We start from the raw sequence: 22,956 nt of genomic DNA on the forward strand, positions 1-22,956 counted from the left end.
ACACCATCCAGGACAAAGCAGCCCGCTTGATTGGCACCCCGTCCACCACCCTAAACATTCACTCCCTTCACCACCGGCGCACTGTGGCTGCAGTGTGTACCATCCACAGGATGCACTGCAGCAACTCGCCAAGGCTTCTTCGACAGCACCTCCCAAACCCGCGACCTCTACCACCTAGAAGGACAAGAGCAGCAGGCACATGGGAACAACACCACCCGCACGTTCCCCTCCAAGTCACACACCATCCCGACTTGGAAATATATCGCCGTTCCTTCATTGTCACTAGGTCAAAATCCTGGAACTCTCTTCCTAACAGCACTGTGGGAGAACCGTCACCACACAGACTGCAGCGGTTCAAGAAGGCGGCTCACCACCACCTTCTCGAGGGCAATTAGGGATGGGCAATAAATGCCGGCCTCGCCAGCGACGCCCACATCCCGTGAACGAATAAAAAAAAAATTACCACCCCAGGTGTCAGCCAATTCAGAGACTGCCGGTGCCGATGGAGGGCCACCCATGAAACATTTACCCTCCACACAAGCTTTCCCTGCATTTTACTTTTGATTATCCAGAATGCTCGGTTTTTCCTTGTTATCTGGGGAATTGTGAGGTTTATACCCTTGAATAGCATGCAACGTGTTGACTTCTTGGCTGGTGTGGTGGGTGCTGACTCTCTGCAGGTCTTCAAGAGGGAGCTGGACCAGTTCCTGACTGGGGCAGAGATCGCATCATATCGAAGGTAAGTGTTTTTTATAGATAACACTCGGTCCATGTTATCTCCTGGACTTGTTTCGATTGCCTGAGGGGGGGTGGTGGTGGGTGAGGTTGGAGAGGAATTTTCCAGCGTATTTTTTCCCTTATTGACCCTGGGTTTTTCCCTGTTTTTTTTTGCCTCTCCCAGGGGATTATATGACTACAGGGTGGGTGGGAGTTGGAGGGGGAGGGAGGAAGTGTTTGGTCATGGTGCTCCGGCCATCATGATGTGGGGCAGGCTTGATGGACCAGCTGGTCTTTTCCTGCCTGTCAATTTCATATGTTCGTATGACACCCATTCTCCATAGCTGAAAACTTAAATAAAGCATTTATTAAAAAAAAGATAAAGACATATTTGTCACTGTTTGGATTTAGTAGTGTTTGTACCTATCTAACGCACAGTGTAATGTATCTGGTCCTGGGTTCCCATATGAAATAAGAGCAAGCCGGCTGTTCAAACCATGCAACTGCAAGCTCTATAGAGAAAAGTGCACTGGAGTTGTTCCAATCTTAATGGGGGCTGTAGCTGTCACTGTGACTCGATGCCCTGGGATGGAGATTGCCACTTGCAGCTGGTACGCGATCGATATAATCTTACACGTCGACATGTCGCTGATAAACATCGGTTTCGGCAACTGTAAGGATCCGATGATTTTCGTGATCTGTCTTGGCGGAGCCTCGATTGCTGCCTGCATTCTCTTCAGCTGGCTCTTCTCAATGAACTCCCGGTAATGGTCGCAAAAGGCCTCCTGAACGAAAGCCTTGTACTTGATCTCAGTGCCAATGGAGTAGGAGATTAGCCGGAGGGTCCTCCCCGTTCGGTTGGTTATTTCGGACGCGATGATGATGTCTTCACCGGGGACGAATCCACTCTTGTCCACTGTTACATTCATAGCAATCCCAGGGAACTTCCAGCACCAGTACGAGATGTCTTTCTCAGCTGTGAACACCAGAGGGAGCTGGAGATAAAAGGTACAAACGGCATCATTGACACCATTGTAAAATAAAAAGGCAAAGCTTCAAACATGAAATAGAAACAGAAAACGCTGTAGAAACACAGCAGGTCAGTCAGCCTCTATAAAGGGGCACGACAGGTTAAGACGTTTTAGGTGTGCACTTCTGCTTCCGACGGTCTTTTCTCTTTACAGATGTTGAATGGTCAATCTTGGCTCAGTTGGTAGCACTCTCAACTCTAAGTCAGATGGAGTGGGTTTAAGTCTCACTCCAGAGACTTGAGCACAAAATATAGGCTGACTCTTCAGTGCAGTACTGAGGGAGTACTGCACTGTCGGAGGTGTGAACTTTCAGATGAGACGTTAAAACCAAGGCCCTGTCTGCCCTCTCAGATGGATGTGAAAGATCCCTTGGCACTATTTTGAAGAAGAGCAGGGGAGTTCTCCCTGGTGTCCTGGCCAATATTTATCCCTCTACCAAGATCGCTAAAAATCAGATTATCTGGTCATTATCTCACTGCTGTTCGTGGGATCTTGCTGTGTACAAATTGGCTGCCAGGTTTCCTACATTACAACAGTGACTACATTTCAAAAGTACTTCATTGGCTGTAAAGCGCTTTGGGATGACCCGAGGTTGTGAAAGGCACTTTATAAATGCAAGTTCTTTCTTTTTACTGTGTCTTTCCTGCAATTTCTGATTTTATTTCATTGATACTACTGTCAACTCACAAATCTGCTGCGAGTTCATAATTCCAAACGTCTCAGTCGCATCCCATGCATTCCTGCCTTTTAGTAACTTGTCGGCATAAAATCAGGATTGGATGGAGATTATTACCATTTTTCTAATGTTAGGTCTTTGTGCAAATGCACCATTTCACAGGTGCAAGAGGACTAGTAGGCAGCCTACTGTTAGGCCTTTACCATAGTCAGTGGACTGGACATAAAGAGGTGGAACCATTACCTTAAATGAGATGACCTGATGCCTGTTGTGGCATTGAGGCATAGAGACCAGGAAGGTGCAGGTTTGACCCTTGGTTTGTGGTCAGTTAGCCGACAAGGAGCGTTACCATTGGCCTCAGCATTCCTGGGCTACGGAGGACAAAGAACATCAGTCAGAAATCTGCTGAGAATCACTATCTAGTGACTCTCACTGGATGTAGTTATTTGCTGTGGACAGAATGGGGCTCAGCAGAAACGGATCATGCTCACGATAATGCTCACTGTCTAGGCTCGCACGTGAAGAATGGTCATTCAGCCAAGCTCCCCTCCCACACACACACCCACCCCTTGCCATTATAACTCAGTAAGAGTAAGTGCCAAGAGTAGATTGGGGGCAAAACTGGTCGTCAGGTCCTTATTGTCTGCTGTGCTACTAACAGTTTATACCATGCACTGTTCACCAATTCTAGAATCCTTCACATCTAGTAGGTACCTTGTTACTGGGGTCCAGATTAAGGTTGAATATTTCTTGTACTTTCAAGTCCTTCTCCACCTGTGCTATGGTTCCTAAGGCGGCCGTGCAGTATGCCCGCACGTAATAACGGATTTTCCCATGACTGCCACTAAAGCTGGATGGAAGGGCATCGGATAGTTTATAGCTGAACTGGAAGTCGTGGGAGCCAGTAGGCAGGATTTGTTCCAATCCTTCAGCATCGTGATCTGTGGAGTGGAAAGGTTGATGATTGTGTTTAGACAGTGCACATTAGATAAAAGCTGGCAATAGAAAGAAAGACTTGGATTTATATAGCGCCTTTCACGACCTCAGGACATCCCAAGGCGTTTTACTGCCAGTTTGAAGTATTGTGACCGTAGGAAAAGTGGCAGCCACTTTGCGCACAGTAAGCTCCCACAAACAGCAATGTGTTAAACGACCACATAATCTGTTTTAGTGATGTTGGTTAAGGGATATTGAACAGGACACCGGGGAGAACTTCGCTGCTCTTCTTTGAAATGGTGCTGTGGGATCTTTTATGTCCACCTGAGAGGGCAGGCAGGGCCTCAGTTTAACTTCTCATCCGAAAGATGGCACCTCCGACACTGCGGTACTCCCTCAGTACTGCACTAGAGTGTCAACCTTGATTTTGTGCTCAAGTCTCTGGAGTGACACCAGCTGGCAACATACTCAGGTCTGGAACGGTATGACTCATGAATGTCTCGTGAGTGAGCTGTAAGCTACAAAGACTTTGTGACCGACATAGCACCAGGAGCTGATTTTTTTTATAAATTGAGAAATGTAGGTGAAGGGTCAAGGCCCATAGTGCAGGACACCATCAAGACTGAAAACCGCAGAACTATAAAAGGTGACAGTACGGAAGGGGGCCATTCAGCCCATCGTGTCTGTGCCAGATCTTTGCTAGAGCAATCCAAAAAATATCCCACTGCCCTGCTCTCTCCCCGTAGTCCTGCATCTTACATAGAATTACATAGAATGTATTGCACAGATACAGGCTATTTGGCCCAACTGGTCTATGGTAGTGTTTATGCTCCAAACGAGCCTCTTCCCACCCCTCTTCATCTAACCCCAGCAGCATATCCTTCTAATCCTTTCTCCCTCATGTTTATCTAGCTTCCCCTTAAATGCATCCTCTTCTGCATCGCCGAGTAGGAGGGGAGATGATATAAATCATTCATAGTGGTTAGGACTCAAAAATCCTGGCTTTCGAATGTTGGTAGAGGCAAGGAAAAGTGGGGGTTGTAGGTAGTTTTGAGGTTCCAGTAAAGAATGCAAGGTGAAGGAAGAGTGTGTGAGATAGTGCACTTGGAGCTTAGGAGGAACAAACAAGAAAGGAAAGTTCAAATGGAGCGGTGACTGTAGTAACATTGATAAAAGAAGAGGCAGAAAATGTTATGATGGAGAGAGAAGTTGGAGGCTGGAGATAAAAGAGGATCCCCTCTCAGATGGTAAGTTTTTCCTGTATCATGTCCAGAAGTGTGAGCTGTGCTGGAAGATATAGGAGCAGTGTTCAAGTGTTGGATGTAATATAAAATAATAATCTTGCATGTCAGAGGAACATGGGAACAGGAATAGGCCATTCAGCCCCTCGAGCCTGTTCTGCCATTGAGTAAGATCGTGGCTGATCTGTATCCTAACTCCATCATAAGAACATGAGAAATAGGAGCAGGAGTAGGCCATTTGGCCTCTCAAGCCTGCTCCGCCATTCAATAAGACCATGGCTGATCTTCTACCTCAACTCCACTTTCCCGCCCTATCCCCATATTCCTTGATTCCCTCAGTGTCCAAAAATCTATTGATCTCAATCTTCAATATGCTCAACAACTGAGCATCCACAGCCCTCTGGGGTAGAGAATTCCAAAGGTTCACAACCCTCTGAGTGAATGGCCAACTTCTTATCTTGAGACTATGACCCCTGGTTCTGGACTCTTCAACCAGGGGAAACAGCCTCTCGGCATCTACCCTAGCAAGCCCTTTAAGAATTTTATACGTTTCAATGAGATCACCTCTCATTCTTCTAAACTAGAATATAGATTCATTTTACTCAATCTCTCCTCATAGAACAACACTCTCATCCCAGGATTCAATCTAGGGAACCTTCGTTGCACCGCCTCTAAGGCAAGTATATCCTTCCTTAGATAAGGAGACCAAACCTGTGCACAGTATGCCAGGTGTGGTCTCACCAGAGCCCTATATAATTGCAGCAAGACCTCCTTACTCTTATACTCCAACCCCCTTGCAATAAAGGCTAAAATACCATTTGCCTTCCTATTTGCTTGCTGTACCTGCATGTTAACTTTCTGTGATTCGTGTATGAGGACACCCACATCCCTCTGAATACCAACATTTCTTAGTCTCTCACCTTTTAAAAAATATTCTGTTTTTCTATTCTTCCGACCAAAGGTGGATAATTTCACATTTCTCCACATTATACTCCATCTGCCACCTTCTCACCCACTCACTTAACCTGACTGTATCCTTTTGCAGCCTCTTTGCGTCCTCCTCACAGCTTACTTTCCCACCTAGCTTTGTATCGTCAGTAAGCTTGGATACATTACACTCGGTCCCCTCATCTAAGTTATTGATATATATTGTAAACAACTGAAGCCAAACACTGATCCTTGCGGCACCCCACTAGTTACAGCCTGCCAACCCGAATATGACCCGTTTATTCCTACTCTCTGTTTTCTGTCCGTTAACCAACCCTCAAAAAACTCTAATAGGTTTGTCAAACCCGATTTCCCTTTCATAAAACTGATTTTCTAAGTGTCCTGTTACTATGTCCTTAATAATAGACTCTAGCATTTTCCCTACTACTGATGTCAGGCTAACTGGCCTGTAGGTCCTTGTTTTCTTTCTCCCTCCGTTCTTGAATAGCAGGGTTACATTTGCTACCTTCCAATCCATGGGGAACTTACCATAATCTAGGGAATTCTGGAAGATCAAAACCAATTCATCCACTATCTCTGCAGCCACCTCTTTTAAACTTTAAGATGTAGGCCAATTACCGCCCCATCAGTCTACTCTCAATCATCAGCAAAGTGATGGAAGGTGTCGTCGACAGTGCTATCAAGCGGCACTTACTCACCAATAACCTGCTCACCGATGCTCAGTTCGGGTTCCGCCAGGACCACTCGGCTCCAGACCTCATTACAGCCTTGGTCCAAACATGGACAAAACAGCTGAATTCCAGAGGTGAGGTGAGAGTGACTGCCCTTGACATCAAGGCAGCATTTGACCAAGTGTGACACCAAGGAGCCCCAGTAACATTGAAGTCAATGGGAATCAGGGGGAAAACTCTCCAGTGGCTGGAGTCATACCTAGCACAAAGGAAGGTGGTAGTGGTTGTTGGAGGCCAATCATCTCAGCCCCAGGACATTGCTGCAGGAGTTCCTCAGGGCAGTGTCCTAGGCCCAACCATCTTCAGCTGCTTCATCAATGACCTTCCCTCCATCATAAGGTCAGAAATGGGGATGTTCGCTGATGATTGCACAGTGTTCAGTTCCATTCGCAACACCTCAAATAATGATGCAGTCCGAGCCCGCATGCAGCAAGACCTGGACAATATCCAGGCTTGAGCTCATAAGTGGCAAATAACATTCGCGCCAGACAAGTGCCAGGCAATGACCATCTCTAACAAGAGAGAGTCTAACCACCTCCCCATGACATTCAACGGCATTACCATCGCCGAATCCCCCACCATCAACATCCTGGGGGTCACCATTGACCAGAAACTTAACTGGACCAGCCATATAAATACTGTGGCTACAAGAGCAGGTCAGAGGCTGGGTATTCTGTGGCGAGCGACTCACCTCCTGACTCCCCAAAGCCTTTCCACTATCTACAAGGCACAAGTCAGGAGTGTGATGGAATACTCTCCACTTGCCTGGATGAGTGCAGCTCCAACAACACTCAAGAAGCTCGACACCATCCAGAACAAAGCAGCCCGCTTGATTGGCACCCCGTCCACCACCCTAAACATTCACTCCCTTCACCACCGGCGCACAGTGGCTGCAGTGTGTACCATCCACAGGATGCACTGCAGCAACTCGCCAAGGCTTCTTCGACAGCACCTCCCAAACCGCGACCTCTACCACCTAGAAGGACAAGGGCAGCAGGTACATGGGAACAACACCACCTGCACGTTCCCCTCCAAGTCACACACCATCCCGACTTGGAAATATATCGCCGTTCCTTCATTGTCGCTGGGTCAAAATCCTGGAACTCCCTTCCTAACAGCACTGTGGGAGAACCTTCACCACACAGACTGCAGTGGTTCAAGAAGGCGGCTCACCACCACCTTCTCAAGGGCAATTAGGGATGGGCAATAAATGCCGGCCTCGCCAGCGACGCCCACATCCCATGAACGAATGAAAAAAAAGGTCCAGGGGATTTGTCAGCTTTTAGTCCCATTAATTTCTCCAGTACTTTTTCTTTACTAATCTTAATTACTTTAAGTTCCTCACTCCCATTAGACCCTGTTTATTGTTTAACATCTCTGCCATTTCCTTATTCCCCGTTATAATTTCTCCTGTCTCTGCCTCTAAGGGATCCATGTTTACTTTCACTAATCTCTTCCTTTTTACATACTTGTAGAAGCTCTTACAATCTGTTTTTATATTTCTTGCTAGTTTACTCTCATACTCAATTTTCTTTCTCTTTATCAATTTCTTGGTCATCCTTTGCTGATTTCTAAAACCCTCCCAGTCCTCAAGCTTACTACTTTTTTTGGCAACATTGTAAGCATCTTCTTTTAATCCAATAGTATCCTTAACTTCTCTAGTTAGCCACAGTTGGTTCAATTTTCCCGTGGAGTTTTTATTCCTCAAGCGAATGTATATTCGTTGAGAATTATGAATTATTTCTTTAAATGTTCGCCATTGCTTATCTACCGTCATATCTTTTAATCTAATTCCATAATCTACCTTAGCCAATTCGCCCCTCATACCTACGTAATTAGCTTTAAGAGCCTGGTTTCGGACTTAAATACATCACTCTCAAACTCAATATGAAATTCTTATCATATTATGATCACTCTACCCCAGAGGATCCATAACTGTAAGATTACTAATTAACCCTGTCTCATTACACAATACTAGATCTAAAATAGCCTGTTCCCTAGTTGGTTCCACAACCTATTGTTTTAGAAAACTGTCTCGAATACATTCCATGAACTCGTCCTCCAAACTACTTTTGCCAATTTGATTTGCCCAGTCTATATGAAGATTAAAGTCCCTCCTGATTATTGCATTACCCTTGTTACATGCTCCTCCAATTTCCTGATTTATACGCTGTCCAACACTATAACTTCTGTTAGAGGGCCTATAAACTACTCCCACCAGTGTTTTCTGCCCCTTGTTACTTCTTAACTCCATCCATACTGATTCTACATCCTGATTTTCTGAGATAAGATCCTTTCTCACAACTGTCTGTATCTCATCCTCTATTATCAGGGCTTCCCCCTGCCTTTTCCATTTTGCCTATCTTTTTTAAAAGTCAAGAATATTTCATTCCCAATCTTGGTCACCCTGTAACCACGTCTCAGTAATGGCTACTAGATCAAACCCATTTATCTCTATTTGTGCCATTAATTAATCTATTTTGTTACGAATGCTTCATGCATTCAGATAAAGCGCCTTTAATTTTAACTTTTTACTATTTTTCCCTGATGTGTAGTCACTAATGCTCTATTACCTTTGTTAAACTCTCTGTCCCTTCCTGACACACTCTGCTTGTGTTTATCCAAATCACTACTCTGCTCCACAGCCTTGACTTTTCTCTTTAGACTTATAAATTTACCCTTACCTCAACCCTCGCCCCTCCTTATTAGTTTAAAGCCCTATCTACCACCCTAGTTTTTCGATTCGCCCGGTTTAATCGGAGCCCGTCCCAACAGAACATCTCCCTCTTTCCCCAGTACTGGTGCCGGTGCCCCGTGAATTGAAACCTCTAGTTCCCACATCACTCTTTCAGCCACACATTTAACCATCTAATCTGTTTGTCCCTATACCAATTTGCACGTGGCTCAGGTAGTAATTCAGAGATTATTATCTTTGAGGTTCTGCTTTTTAGTTTGGACCCTAGCTCCGCAAACTCCCTCAGCAGAGCCTCATTCTTAGTTCCAGTTCTACCTATGTCATTGGTTCCTACATGGACCACGGCAACTGGATCCTCCCCCTCCTGCTTCAAGTTCTTCTCCAGCTGCAAGGAGATGTCCTTAACCCTGGCAACGGGCAGGCAACACAGCCTTCGGGACTCCCGGTCGCGGCTGCAGTGAACAGTATCTATCCCCCGACTATACTATCCCCTAACACTACCACATTCCTTTTCGCTCCTCCCACTGGAATGGCCTCACAGTGCCATGGTCAATTGGCCCAACCTCCCTGCAGTCTTTGTTCTCATCCACACAGGTGGCAAGTACCTCGTACCTGTCGGATAAGGGCAAGGGCGGAGGCTCCTCCACCACTGCATCTGGGGTCCCCTTTCCTGCCTGACTTACAATCACCTGACCACTAACCAAATCTAAACTACCTAACCTAAGGAGTACGACTGCTTCCTGGGTCAAAATGTCCAGGTAACTCTCCCCTTCCCTAATGCATCGCAATGTCCACAGCTCGGACTCCAGCTCAACAACTCAGAGTCAAAGTTCCTCGAGTCGCAGACACTTACTGCAGACGTGGTTGCCTGGGATCACGCTGCCCTCCACAAGCTCTCACATGCTGCAGTTACAGCACACCACCCGCACTGCCATCCCTATCTAACCTCGTTTTATTTATTTACTGAATTAAAGTTTTTATGTGATTACTTCACTTGGTTTAGTTTTAGTTACTTTTTTAAAACTAATTAATTTATCTAGTTTAAGTTATTAATTTAATAAATATTAGCAAGTTATAGGTTCCTAGTTTAAACCAGTAGCCTATAGCCACTTGCATTAACCACCGACAATACTTAACCAAAAAACAAAACACTTATCTGTAACTTACTCTCGCCGCTCTACTTTGTTTTGTGATGTCACTTTTTTATTTCTTTTTCTATCTGTTTCAGACTCTCTGGACATGATTTTGACCCCGGGCCGGGAAGGGGGCACGGGTCAAATTGCGGATGTCCGTACAATTTTGACATAAGGAGGTCTTTTTTTTGTCGATTTGCCTTCCGACTGACTGGCCTGATTGAAAAGCTGGTCTCAGTTGGACGGGAGACCAGCCAGGGAGAGGACGTGAAAAGGTAAGTCTGCAGGTAAGTCTTTGTTTGCGTGGATAGGGGGGAGGGGCGTATGGGGGGCATGGGTGGGTGGGTTGGCACGGGGGTCGTCAGTCATGGGGGGAGGGATCAGGTGTCAGTCACGGGGGAGTAGAGTCGGGATCGGGGGTCATCATAGGGGTCCACGATCATTGAGGGGGATCGGGTTGGGGGTCCGCGATCAGGGTCGGGGGTCCGTGATCGTTGGGGGGGGAGGATCGGGGATCGGGGTCAGGGGTCCGCAATCGGGGTTGGGGGTCTGCAATTGGGGTTGGGGGTCCACGATCGTTGTGGGGGAGGATCTAGAATCGGGGTTGGGGGTCCGCGATCGGGGTCAGGGTCTGCCTCCTGGGTGCGGATTGGTCGCCCGCCTCGGCAAAAACCGGAAATGGGCGGGTTGAGGAGGGTTGGGAGTGGGTCTGAAATGGTTGCAATTTTGAATGCTCCCCCACCCCAACCCGCCCGTTTTTCACTGTTAAAATCGTGCCCCCTCTACTGCTCCTTTATACCGGGCGCTGGGGGGGATTCCCGCACTCTCTCTGGGCTGCTCTCTCCCTCTCTACTGCTCCTTTATACCGGGTGCTGGGGGGGATTCTCTTGCTTTCTCCCACCTTGGCTCCATATCCCTTAATACCCTTGACTAGCGAGTATCTACTGTTTTTTGTAGGAGAGAGTTCCACACTTCTACCATCCTGTGTGTGGAGAAATGTTTCCTACCTTTTCTCCTGAATGGCCTGGCTCTGATTTTAAGGTTATGTCCCCTTGTCCTAGACTCCCCCACCAGCAAAAAAAGTTCCTCTCTATCTACCCTATCAATTCCTTTTAAATTCCTAAAAACCTCAATCAAATCACCCCTTAACAGTCTATATTCCAGGGAATACAAGCCTAGGTTATGTAATTTCTCCTCATTATCTAACCCATGGAGTCCTGGTAACATTTTTGTGAATCTGCACTGCACTCCTTCCAAGGCCAATATATCCTTTCTAAAGTGCATTGCCCAGAACTGTACACAGTACTCCTGATGTGGTCTAACCAGGGCTTTGTATAGCTTAAGCAAAACTTCCTGCCCTTTATATTCTAGCCCTCTGGATATAAAGGCGGACATTCCATTAGCCTTTTTGATTATTTTTTGTACCTGACCACTACATTTTAGTGATCTAAATTTCTTTGGACCTCCACTGTTCCTAGCTTTTCACCATTTAAAAAATACTTGGATCTATCCTTTTTTGGTCCAGAGTGGATGACCTCACACTTACCTGCCCACTCACTTAATCTATCAATGTCCCTTTGTAATTTTATCTCCCGTCTACACTAATTACTATGCCACCAATCTTTGTGTCATCGGCAAACTTGTATAGATGGCTCTCTACTGTGTTATCAATGTCATTAATAAATATAGTGAATAGTTGAGGCCCAGCACAGAACCTTGTGGGAATCCACTAGTCACTTCCTTCCAATTCGAGTACATACCCATTTATCCCTACTCTCTGTCTTCTACCGCCTAACCAATCTCCTAACTAGGTCAATAATTTGCCTTCAATTCCATGAGCTTTAATATCAGCTAACAGTCTCTTATGTGGAACCTTATCGAATGCCTTCTGGAAGTCCATGTAAACAACATCCATAGACATTCCTCTGTCTACTACTTTAGATACTTCCTCAAAAAGTTCAATTCGGTTTGTTAGACATGACCTACCCTTTACAAATCCATGTCAGTGCAGGAGAGGCCGTGCTGATGATGCAGCATTGCTCAGTTAGAACAGTGTCCTCTTTTTAGTTTTCCTTTCTCATGAAGACACTGCTATCTAAACCCAAATGGCCATTCTTCATGGGTGGACTTCAACAGTGAGTGTCGGCAGGCTATTCAACTGTAGAAAGGACAGCTAAGAATGGTCTTGTTTTCACCTCAACGTCCACACGGCTGGAGGGAGAGGGCGGGTGGTGGGGGGGGGAGGTCAATGGATAATGATAGGGAGCAAGAAACCTAGTCAAATTTTTCCTTGCCCAATCGTAGCCCCCTGATTATTGCTCCAACCCAACCTGCGACCTTCAGGTATTGAAGTATTATTGAAAGAACAACCACTTCAGATTGACAAGCTGGAACAAGAATGATATCAGTCCCTTGGACAACCCTATAAATCCTCCCTCCCCCCAAATAATGCAGGGGTTTACTGCCCTTACTGAACAGTTGTAAGATCCCCGACCTGACCTAAATTGGTAGCATTTCCATAATGTGCAGTGCCATGCTAGCAATTAATACTATTCCCAACACTCTGCACTGGACGTACTTCCCCATAGAGAATCCTTTCTTTTCAGAAATTCAGATATTTCCTGTTTAGACTCACTCCGGTGAGCAATACTACAAGAATTGATAAATTATTATTGAAAACCCACAGTCCATTGCAGGAGAAGGGCACCAGGGGGCAGTAGCGAGACAGGAGTTTAACTTTACATTCCTTGGTTAGGAAGTTGGCTGAGCGAAAGGCGACAGAGAGTAGGGATAATGGGAAGGTACTCACATTGGCAGGATGTGACTAGTGGAGTCCCGCAGGGATCTGTCTTGAGGCCTCAATTATTCATAACATGGGAACGTAGGGAAGCACAGGACTGGAAAATTTTGGTCCATCTGCCCAGCCTCTGAGTTCAAGAACAGAATACACACAGTCCACTACTGATCTCCCTCATATTCTTGCTAAATGCCTGTCCACCTCTCTCTTAAAATTGCTGTTGGAATCAACCTCGGTCACTTCCCTGTGCAGCTCATTCCAAACAGCCATCCTCTGTGTGAGGTGCTCTTATCTGGTCCGTCCATTTACGTTTCCTTTTCTGAGCTCCATTGCATGCTCCCCTCGTTTTCATTCTCTGAGTCATGATAAACACCTTTTTAAGGTTCAACTTGCCCCCCTCCCACTTAAGGATCTTGAATAGGTCAGTAAGATCCAACCTCGTCCTTCTCTAGTCTCACATTAAGCACACGTTGATGAGATTGTCTTCCTATTCCCCGATAACCCAGCTGATATGGGAAATCACCCTGAGCCGTGCACTACCCAAAACACAGGGACTGAAAGACTTGGAACAATTGAATTCACAAAATACACTTTCATCTTTTAATGAAAAACACAAGGACTGTGCTACCTGTTAATGAAATTGCGGGAACACAGAAACTTTGAAATGTGTCATTTCTGAGAATGTGATCTTGTTAACAGACCATTAATTGAGGAGAAAAACAGGGATCCTCCCATTATTTTGTCTGAAGAAGAATTTCCTGTGGCTCAATGGGTAGCACTCTTGCCTCTGAGTCAGAAGGTTGTGGAGTTAAGCCTACTCCAGGACTTGAGCACAAAATTTAGGCCGACACTGTAGTGAGGGAGTGCTGCACTGTTGGAGGTGCTGTCCTTCAGATGAGACATTAAAATGAGGCCCTGTCTGTCCTCTCAGGTGGACATAGAAGATTCCAGGACTCTCCCGGAATCCTGGTTAACATTTAACTCTCAACCAACATCACTATAACAGATTATCTGGTCATTATCTCATTGCTGTTTGTGGGACCTTGCTGCGCTGGAGGATTACAATAGACATTGTGGCAACGTAATGAGGTGCATTTAATGCCGATTTTTCACCTGGGGTTTGTAGATATGCTAAGGTTGGAAGATGACTCAGTGCAGATATATTGGAACTATTCTTGTCCAGATGCAGTGCTGGTGATAATTGTCCAAAGTAAAAAAAGAAAATTACTTTTTATGTTGTGGACACCATGGCTTTAATGTCCTATTTAAGTTCGGCAAAATGTAAATTCTGCTTCTCTGTGCCCTGCTCCATGCTGTTCTGTTCTGGGCTGCTCCTTTCAGTGTTGCTTTATTCTGCTATGTATACTGTTATACTCTGCGCCCTGCTCTGTATATTATTATATGGAGATGCCGGTGATGGACTGGGGTGGACAAATGTAAGGAATCTTCCAACACCAGGTTATAGTCCAACAAATTTATTTTAAAATCACAAGCTTTCGGAGATTATCCCCTTCGTCAGGTTTCCTACATTCCAACAGTGACTATACTTCAAAAGGTACTTCATTGGTTGTAAAGCGCTTTAGGACATCCTGAGGTCATGAAAGGTGCTATACAAATGAAGGTCTTTGTTTCTTTTTTTCTTTCTGTTCTGCTGTGTTGTGTATTGTACTCCGTACTTTGATTTTTTTTTTCTGTGTGGCTTTGCCCTGTTCACACCACCTCCACTTTTGCATGTCTGGTCTACCACATGTTCACTGCCTGCCCCTGTACACCATCATCTTCAACCGCCTTGCCCACACACTCTGAAACTTCCTCCCTATATCCTCTAGTCTCTCCCCACTTTCAAAATCCTCTTTAAAATCTATCTCTTCAATAATGCCTTTGACCAGCTCCTACTCCTCCTCTGATCTGACCTTCAACCGTGTAACACCCGGGGATACTTTCCTACATTAAAGGCGCTATATAAATGCAAATAGTTGTTGCTATCTCTATCAAAGCTTCTGAAAAACCTGTGCCTTTATTTCCCCCTATCCCTATCATCTCCTTCATGTCTTCTGCTCTATCCTCCTCTCCCCCTTGTAAATACTCCGACATGAGGGAATGCTACATAACTGAGACTGGTGGTTGCTCGCACAGCATTGCTCTGCTCAGTGCTAACTGCTGAATTCCGTGCTTCTCTGCACTTTTTTTCTTTGTTTCCTCTCTGCTCTGTGCTACTATGTATTTGGAATAGTTCTGCTGCTCTTCCTGTGCTGTTTACTACTTTGATTTCATTCAGGTTTTATTAACATTTTCTTAAAGCAAATCAAAGATTGATCGTTTAATACAAAAGATGAGTTTTAAGGTGCCACATGCTGCTTCTGTTACAGTGCAGAGGCAGATTTCACCTTATGGCTAGAGCGTAACCTTTAACCATGAGAGCGAAGGTCAAGCAGTTTGCGGTCCATATCTCAGTGCCAAGATCATATACTGCTTCTTTAGAAAGTAAGACAATGGGGTAGAAATTGGATCTTGTTGCGTCTGTTTTATGAGCATAAAACGGGCTCAAGCAATTTTGAGGATCAACACCCTGCCCCAAGAGTGCCTGAAAGACATCTGACGCGATATTAGGTAGGGCTGTTTTTCAGGCATCCAGGCCGGCCACCTAAAACAGGCTTTAGGCCCCTAGCATATGCTAACACGGGGCCTAATGCCCGTTTTAGGCCCCTTCAGGGAAATCGGGCTGCCCTGGATGGAGCAAACACCATTACCAATATCACGTTGTACAATTTCCTGTAGCTCTTACTCCTTTGTGTTCAAATCATAAAAAACACAATCAGTTGCTGTTAGGACCGATGCAACACATTATGACTTTTGCCTTCAAAGAAAAAAAGCAGTGACAGATTGAGGTTTTGTTTTGAGTATATTTCTGAATTTTTTTAGGTGTCAGCTGTGGCTCAGTGGGTAGCACATTCACCTCTGAATCAGAAGGTTGTGGTTTCAAGTCCCACTCCAGAGAATTGTATATATTTTTTTTAAATCTAGGCTAATAGGTCAGTGCAGTATTGAGGGAGTACTGCACTGTTGGGAGGTGCTGCCTTTCAGATGAGATACTAAACTGAGGCTAAGTCCTCTCAGGTGGATGTAAAAGATCTCATGGTACGATTCAAAGAAGAGCAGGGGAGGTCTCCTGGCTAATATTTATGCATCAACCAACATCATGAAAACAGATTATCTGGTCATTATCACATTGCTGTTTGTGGGATCTTGCTGTGCGCAGATTGGCTGCCGCTTTTCCGACATTACAACAGTGACTACACTTCAAAAGTACTTCATTGGCTGTTTTTTTTTATTCGTTCACGGGATGTGGGCGTCGCTGGTAAGGCCGGCATTTATTGCCCATCCCTAATTGCCCTCGAGAAGGTGGTGGTGAGCCGCCTTCTTGAACCGCTGCAGTCCGTGTGGTGATGGTTCTCCCACAGTGCTGTTAGGAAGGGAGTTCCAGGATTTTGACCCAGCGACAATGAAGGAACGGCGATATATTTCCAAGTCGGAATGGTGTGTGACTTGGAGGGGAACGTGCAGGTGGTGTTATTCCCATGCGCCTGCTGCCCTTGTCCTTCTAGGTGGTAGAGGTCGCGGGTTTGGGAGGTGCTGTCGAAGAAGCCTTGGCGAGTTGCTGCAGTGCATCCTGTGGATGGTGCACACTGCAGCCACAGTGCGCCGGTGGTGAAGGGAGTGAATGTTTAGGGTGGTGGATGGGGTGCCAATCAAGCGGGCTGCTTTATCTTGGATGGTGTCGAGCTTCTTGAGTGTTGTTGGAGCTGCGCTCATCCAGGCAAGTGGAGAGTATTCCATCACACTCCTGACTTGTGCCTTGTAGATGGTGGAAAGGCTTTGGGGAGTCAGGAGGTGAGTCACTCGCCGCAGAATATCCAGCCTCTGACCTGCTCTTGTAGCCACAGTATTTATATGGCTGGTCCAGTTAAGTTTCTGGTCAATGGTGACCCCCATGATGTTGATGGTGGGGGATTCGGCGATGGTAATGCCGTTGAATGTCAAGGGGAGGTGGTTAGACACTCTCTTGTTGGAGATGGTCATTGCCTGGCACTTATCTGGCGCGAATGTTACTTGCCACTTATCAGCCCAAGCCTGGATGTTGTCCAGGTCTTGCTGCATGCAGGCTCGGACTGCTTCATTATCTGAGGGGTTGCGAATGGAACTGAACACTGTGCAGTCATCAGCGAACATCCCCATTTCTGACCTTTGGATGGAGGGAAGGTCATTGATGAAGCAGCTGAAGATGGTTGGGCCTAGGACACTGCCCTGAGGAACTCCTGCAGCAATGCCCTGGGGCTGAGATGATTGGCCTCCAACAACCACTACCATCTTCCTTTGTGCTAGGTATGACTCCAGCCACTGGAGAGTTTTCCCCCTGATTCCCATTGACTTCAATTTTACTAGGGCTCCTTGGTGCCACACTCGGTCAAATGCTGCCTTGATGTCAAGGGCAGTCACTCTCACCTCACCTCTGGAATTCAGCTCTTTTGTCCATGTTTGGACCAAGGCTGTAATGAGGTCTGGAGCCGAGTGGTCCTGGCGGAACCCAAACTGAGCATCGGTGAGCAGGTTATTGGTGAGTAAGTGCCGCTTGATTGCACTGTCGACGACACCTTCCATCACTTTGCTGATGATTGAGAGTAGACTGATGGGGCGGTAATTGGCCGGATTGGATTTGTCCTGCTTTTTGTGGACAGGACATACCTGGGCAATTTTCCACATTGTCGGGTGGATGCCAGTGTTGTAGCTGTACTGGAACAGCTTGGCTAGAGGCGCAGTTAGTTCTGGAGCACAAGTCTTCAGCACTACAGCTGGGATGTTGTCAGGGCCCATAGCCTTTGCTGTATCCAGTGCACTCAGCCGTTTCTTGATATCACGTGGAGTGAATCGAATTGGCTGAAGACTGGCTTCCGTGATGGTGGGGATATCGGGAGGAGGCTGAGATGGATTATCCACTCGGCACTTCTGGCTGAAGATGGTTGCAAACGCTTCAGCCTTGTCTTTTGCACACACGTGCTGGACTCCGCCATCATTGAGAATGGGGATGTTTACAGAGCCTTCTCCTCCCGTTAGTTGTTTAATTGTCCACCACCATTCACGACTGGATGTGGCAGGACTGCAGAGGTTTGATCTGATCCGTTGGTTGTGGAATCGCTTAGCTCTGTCTATAGCATGTTGCTTCCGCTGTTTAGCATGCATGTAGTCCTGAGTTGTAGCTTCACCAGGTTGGCACCTCATTTTTAGGTACACCTGGTGCTGCTCCTGGCATGCTCTTCTACACTCCTCATTGAACCAGGGTTGATCCCCTGGCTTGTTGGTAATGGTAGAGTGAGGAATATGCCGGGCCATGAGGTTACAGATTGTGCTGGAATACAATTCTGCTGCTGCTGATGGCCCACAGCGCCTCATGGATGCCCAGTTTTGAGCTGCCAGATCTGTTCTGAATCTATCCCATTTAGCATGGTGGTAGTGCCACACAACACGTTGGATGATGTCCTCAGTGCGAAGACGGGATTTCATCTCCACGAGGACTGTGCGGTGGTCACTCCTACCAATACTGTCATGGACAGATGCATTTGCGACAGGTAGATTGGTGAGGACGAGGTCAAGTAAGTTTTTCCCTCGTGTTGGTTCGCTCACCACCTGCCGCAGGCCCAGTCTAGCAGCTATGTCCTTCAGGACTCGGCCAGCTCGGTCAGTAGTGGTGCTACCGCGCCACTCTTGGTGATGGACATTGAAGTCCCCCACCCAGAGTACATTTTGTGCCCTTGCTACCCTCAGTGCTTCCTCCAAGTGGTGTTCAACATGGAGGAGGACTGATTCATCAGCTGAGGGAGGACGGTAGGTGGTAATCAGCAGGAGGTTTCCTTGCCCATGTTTGACCTGATGCCATGAGATTTCATGGGGTCCAGAGTCAATGTTGAGGACTCCCAGGGCCACTCCCTCCTGACTGTATATCACTGTACCGCCACCTCTGGTGGGTCTGTCCTGCCGGTGGGACAGGACATACCCAGGGATGGTGATGGAAGAGTCTGGGACGTTGGCTGAAAGATATGATTCTGTGAGTATGGCTATGTCAGGCTGTTGCTTGACTCGTCTGTGGGACAGCTCTCCCAATTTTGGCACAAGTCCCCAGATGTTAGTAAGGAGGACCTTGCAGGGTCGACTGGGCTTGGTGTTTTGCCGTTGTCGTGTCCAGTGCCTAGTGGTCCGATGCTGGGTGGTCCGTCCAGTTTTATTCTTATTATGACTTTTCGTAGCGAGATTTTACAACTGAGTGGCTTGCTAGGCCATTTCAGAGGGCAATTAAGAATCAACCACATTGCTGTGGGTCTGGAGTCACATATAGGCCAGACCGGGTAAGGGCGGCAGGCTTCCTTCCCTGAAGGACATTAGTGAACCAGATGGGTTTTTACGACAATCCGGTAGTTTCATGGCCATCATTACTGATACTAGTATTTTAATTTCAGATTTTATTTTAATTAATTGAATTTAATTAATTAATTGAATTTAAATTCGCCAGCTGCCGTGGCGGGATTTGAACTCATGACTCTGGATTTTAGTCCAGGCCTCTGGATTACTAGCCCAGTAACATAACCACTATGCTACCGTACTGTAAAGCACTTTGGGACGTCCTGAGGTTATGAAAGGCACTATTGGAATGCAAATCTTTATTTTTGTTCTTTATGACATCAAATCAACCAGCTGAAATATAGAAAAATTATTTGATATCAGATGTTGATTTTTTTGCCTATAATATATTAAATGTTTCGTATATGGTGCACACTTCCTATAAGTATAACATTTACTTCCTGCAAAATAACCATTTTACATTTTACAATCCTGTTACTCTTATTCATAGTCAAATTTATTATAATCAGCCCAAATTTACTCCAATCTGGGCAAATTTATTCCACCACACCGGCACGTTCTCTGACTTACTGTAAGTGGCACCACAGGAAATCTACTAAAATTCTGAGCGTACCCATCACATTACAATCATTGCACTCCAAACGTCACTCTTCAAAGTGTCAAAAGTATATAAAGTATCTACCACATTGTATGAATAATCCCTTTATCAGGGTGCCCCTCGCTGGCTCATACTGTGGTGTAATATATGTGTTCTGTTATTGATCTCAACTTTGTACCTGCTCCCCACAGTGTGAAGATGTGATGAAAATAATCTTCTTTATTACTACAGTGGATTTTCCTGTTGTAATCCAGATTCTCGTTGGATTCGCCAATCCATTCCACAAATCCTTTGCCTGCTACCTTCAGCTTCACCGAATAAAAGAACAAAGGCTCGCTCAGCTCCAAGATGACCTTGCCATCGATAGTCTCACCAGCCAGATAAACTTGATCTTTAAAAATCAGTTCCAATTTCGTAACCTTTGGTATGGGAACAAATACGGAAACTGTTCCCATGACAGGGACAGGCCTCCGAACCAGTGGCCCAGGTACTGGTTGTTCACTCAAGGATACCTGGAGAAGCAGTTTAGGGGCACCTCTGAGGTTCAAAGGTCAGGGATGATTGTGACGTCACGAGTGGAATGACAAACAGCATCAATGGTCGAATGCAACGACTTACCTGATGTCACAACTGGTTCCTCTGGGAATCAAAAACCACTAATCGTGCTCTTTCTGCATTACGTTAAAGTGAAATTTATAGCGTCAAACGAGGATTTGTTGTTCTGATGCAAGGTCTTTGACCTGAAACGTCAACTCTGTTTCTTTCTCCACAGATGCTGCCTCACTTGCTGAGCTTTTCCAGCAATTTCTGTTTTTATTTAAGAATTTGTTGCTACCTTTCTCATGGTTCTTTTTCTATTTATGTTGTAGACAATGAGGACAGTTTTGTGCTATAGACTGTTAGGATGGGTGGGAGGGGCGAGGGGGAGGGGGAGGGGCTGAGTGGCGGCAGCCTAACTCACTCAGTACAAAGAAGAAAGAAAGACTTGCAATTATTTTGCACCTTTCACGACCTCAAGACATCCCAATGAAGTACATTTTTTTAAAGTGTAATCACTGTTATAATGTAGGAAACTCAGCAGCTAATTTGCACACATCAAGGTCCCACAAACAGCAATGTGATAATGACCAGATAATCTGTTTTTTTTTAGTGATGTTGGTTGAGGGATAAATGTTGGCCAGGACACCTGGGAGAATTCCTACGGCACCTCCGACAGTGCAGCACTCCCTCAATACCGCACTGGAGTGTCAGCCTGGATTATGTGCTCAAGTCTCTGGAGCTGGATTTAAGCACACATAGAAGGGGCAAATGGGCAGTGTATTAACATGCTGTGAGATCTAATCCTTTAAATGATGGAAAAGATCCTCATCTCTTCTGATTGGGCTAGATTTGAGCTTAGGTCCTAAAGGTGAAAGGGAATAACTGCGTCACCGAGTCCTCCATCAGACAGAGGAGACTTTTGTACGTTCAGGGTTACCCCAGAATTTTCTGTCATGCTAGCGCCAAAGACCACTCTGCCAGCGAGTGTCACTTTACACACACAATATCTAGTAATATAGTGCTGCCCAGGGATTCAACTGACACCGTAATTAACTCATTGAATCAACACATTTTCTCCTAATCTTCAGAAAGTGGAAGAATAAACATTCTATAGACCATGAGACATGAGACTTTGGTTATAAGCTTCAAATAAAATTTATCAAAAATAAAAAGTAGACAATAGTGGAAAATCAATACTGCAGATTTCACTTGATTCCAGAACTTTTAACCTGCATCTCCTCAGGAGTAATAAAACATGCAACGCCTTGCTAACTCTCTTAGTAATACTAAACCTGGATCAGCAGCTAAAGCATAATTTATATGTAAAGTTTAGTCTACCAACATGGAGTCTGCAACCTCCCATCTCACTGGGCTTAGAAGGACTAAAGAGTTGCGTGCACACACCCTGGGATATACCTCTCACACCATGGGATATACCTCTCACACCCTGGGATATACCTCTCACACCATGGGATATACCTCTCACACCCTGGGATATACCTCTCACACCCTGGGATATACCTCTCACACCCTGGGATATACCTCTCACACCCTGGGATATACCTCTCACACCATGGGATATACCTCTCACACCCTGGGATATACCTCTCACACCATGGGATGTTCAAAACTGGGAGTCAGGAAATCAAAAAGTATCTTCCATAGTGAAACAAATCTCATCAAGTTAAAGTGATGGTTTCCTGGACTCAACCCAGATGCTGGACCAAAACTCCTTGACACATGCCACCAAGCTCTTCAGCTTAAATTGACTGTTCTCTGGACAAAGCAAGCAGTGGTTTCTACTTGCTTTGCAATTAAAACATTCTTGCAAATGACTTGCACCTTTTCACTTGAGTGAGTATGAAAAGCCATGGATATCATCTCTCCGGTGAGTGGTGGTCACCTGACTGTGAAGTAACAGTTTTCATGCCAGAGAATGATATGTATCCTCCCAACATGGCGAAAACAAGTCAGCAGATAAACACAGGCAGCTGAGAGATTCTCTCTCCGCACACAGCAGTCACATTTGAACTGACCAGGCACATCTCATCAATAAATGGTTATTAAAAAAACTTTCTTATGATTTGAAAAGTGACAACTCCCGATTCTTCACAGAGACAGAGACAGTCATCTATTGTGTTGAGTCTGAGCCATAGATTCCCCCGTGGCCTAGTTGGGAAAGGCACGGCCTGCAGTATGTTGTAGGCTCCATACTTGGTCTGTGCTGAGTTAACTAATTTCCACCGGGGTGGCAGATGGGTGCCGATTTGGACTCGCTGGGGTAGATCTTGACTCCGTGCCATAGTATAAACGGGTGACAACGAGTCAGCAGCGAGTTGCCTTCGAAGGAAATAACAATCAGGGGGGGGATGTAAAATGGGCTGTCGACTCACTATCACCCGTTTTACACTATCGCACCATGTCAATATTTACCCCACTGTTCCTGTGAAAGGGAGGGAGAGGGGTAAATCAGCAATAGTTCCTGCCCCTGATTGCTATCTA

At 45.8% G+C, this 22,956-nt stretch overlaps 1 protein-coding gene across 1 annotated transcript; it reads right to left on the bottom strand.

The window, feature by feature from the left end:
• Nucleotides 1-1,229: 1,229 nt before the first annotated feature.
• Nucleotides 1,230-21,409, bottom strand: LOC137299522 (arrestin domain-containing protein 5-like). The gene is made up of 5 exons (XM_067968326.1): nucleotides 21,392-21,409; nucleotides 20,093-20,333; nucleotides 3,139-3,365; nucleotides 2,668-2,795; nucleotides 1,230-1,770 (listed from the first exon to the last, which is right to left on the bottom strand). Exons 1-5 carry the CDS (start codon nucleotides 21,407-21,409, stop codon nucleotides 1,230-1,232), a joined length of 1,155 nt encoding a protein of 384 aa, XP_067824427.1.
• Between the last annotated feature and the right edge of the window lie 1,547 nt (nucleotides 21,410-22,956).

Source organism: Heptranchias perlo, chromosome 29 (assembly GCF_035084215.1).
Source record: "Heptranchias perlo isolate sHepPer1 chromosome 29, sHepPer1.hap1, whole genome shotgun sequence".
Lineage (NCBI taxonomy): Eukaryota > Metazoa > Chordata > Chondrichthyes > Hexanchiformes > Hexanchidae > Heptranchias > Heptranchias perlo.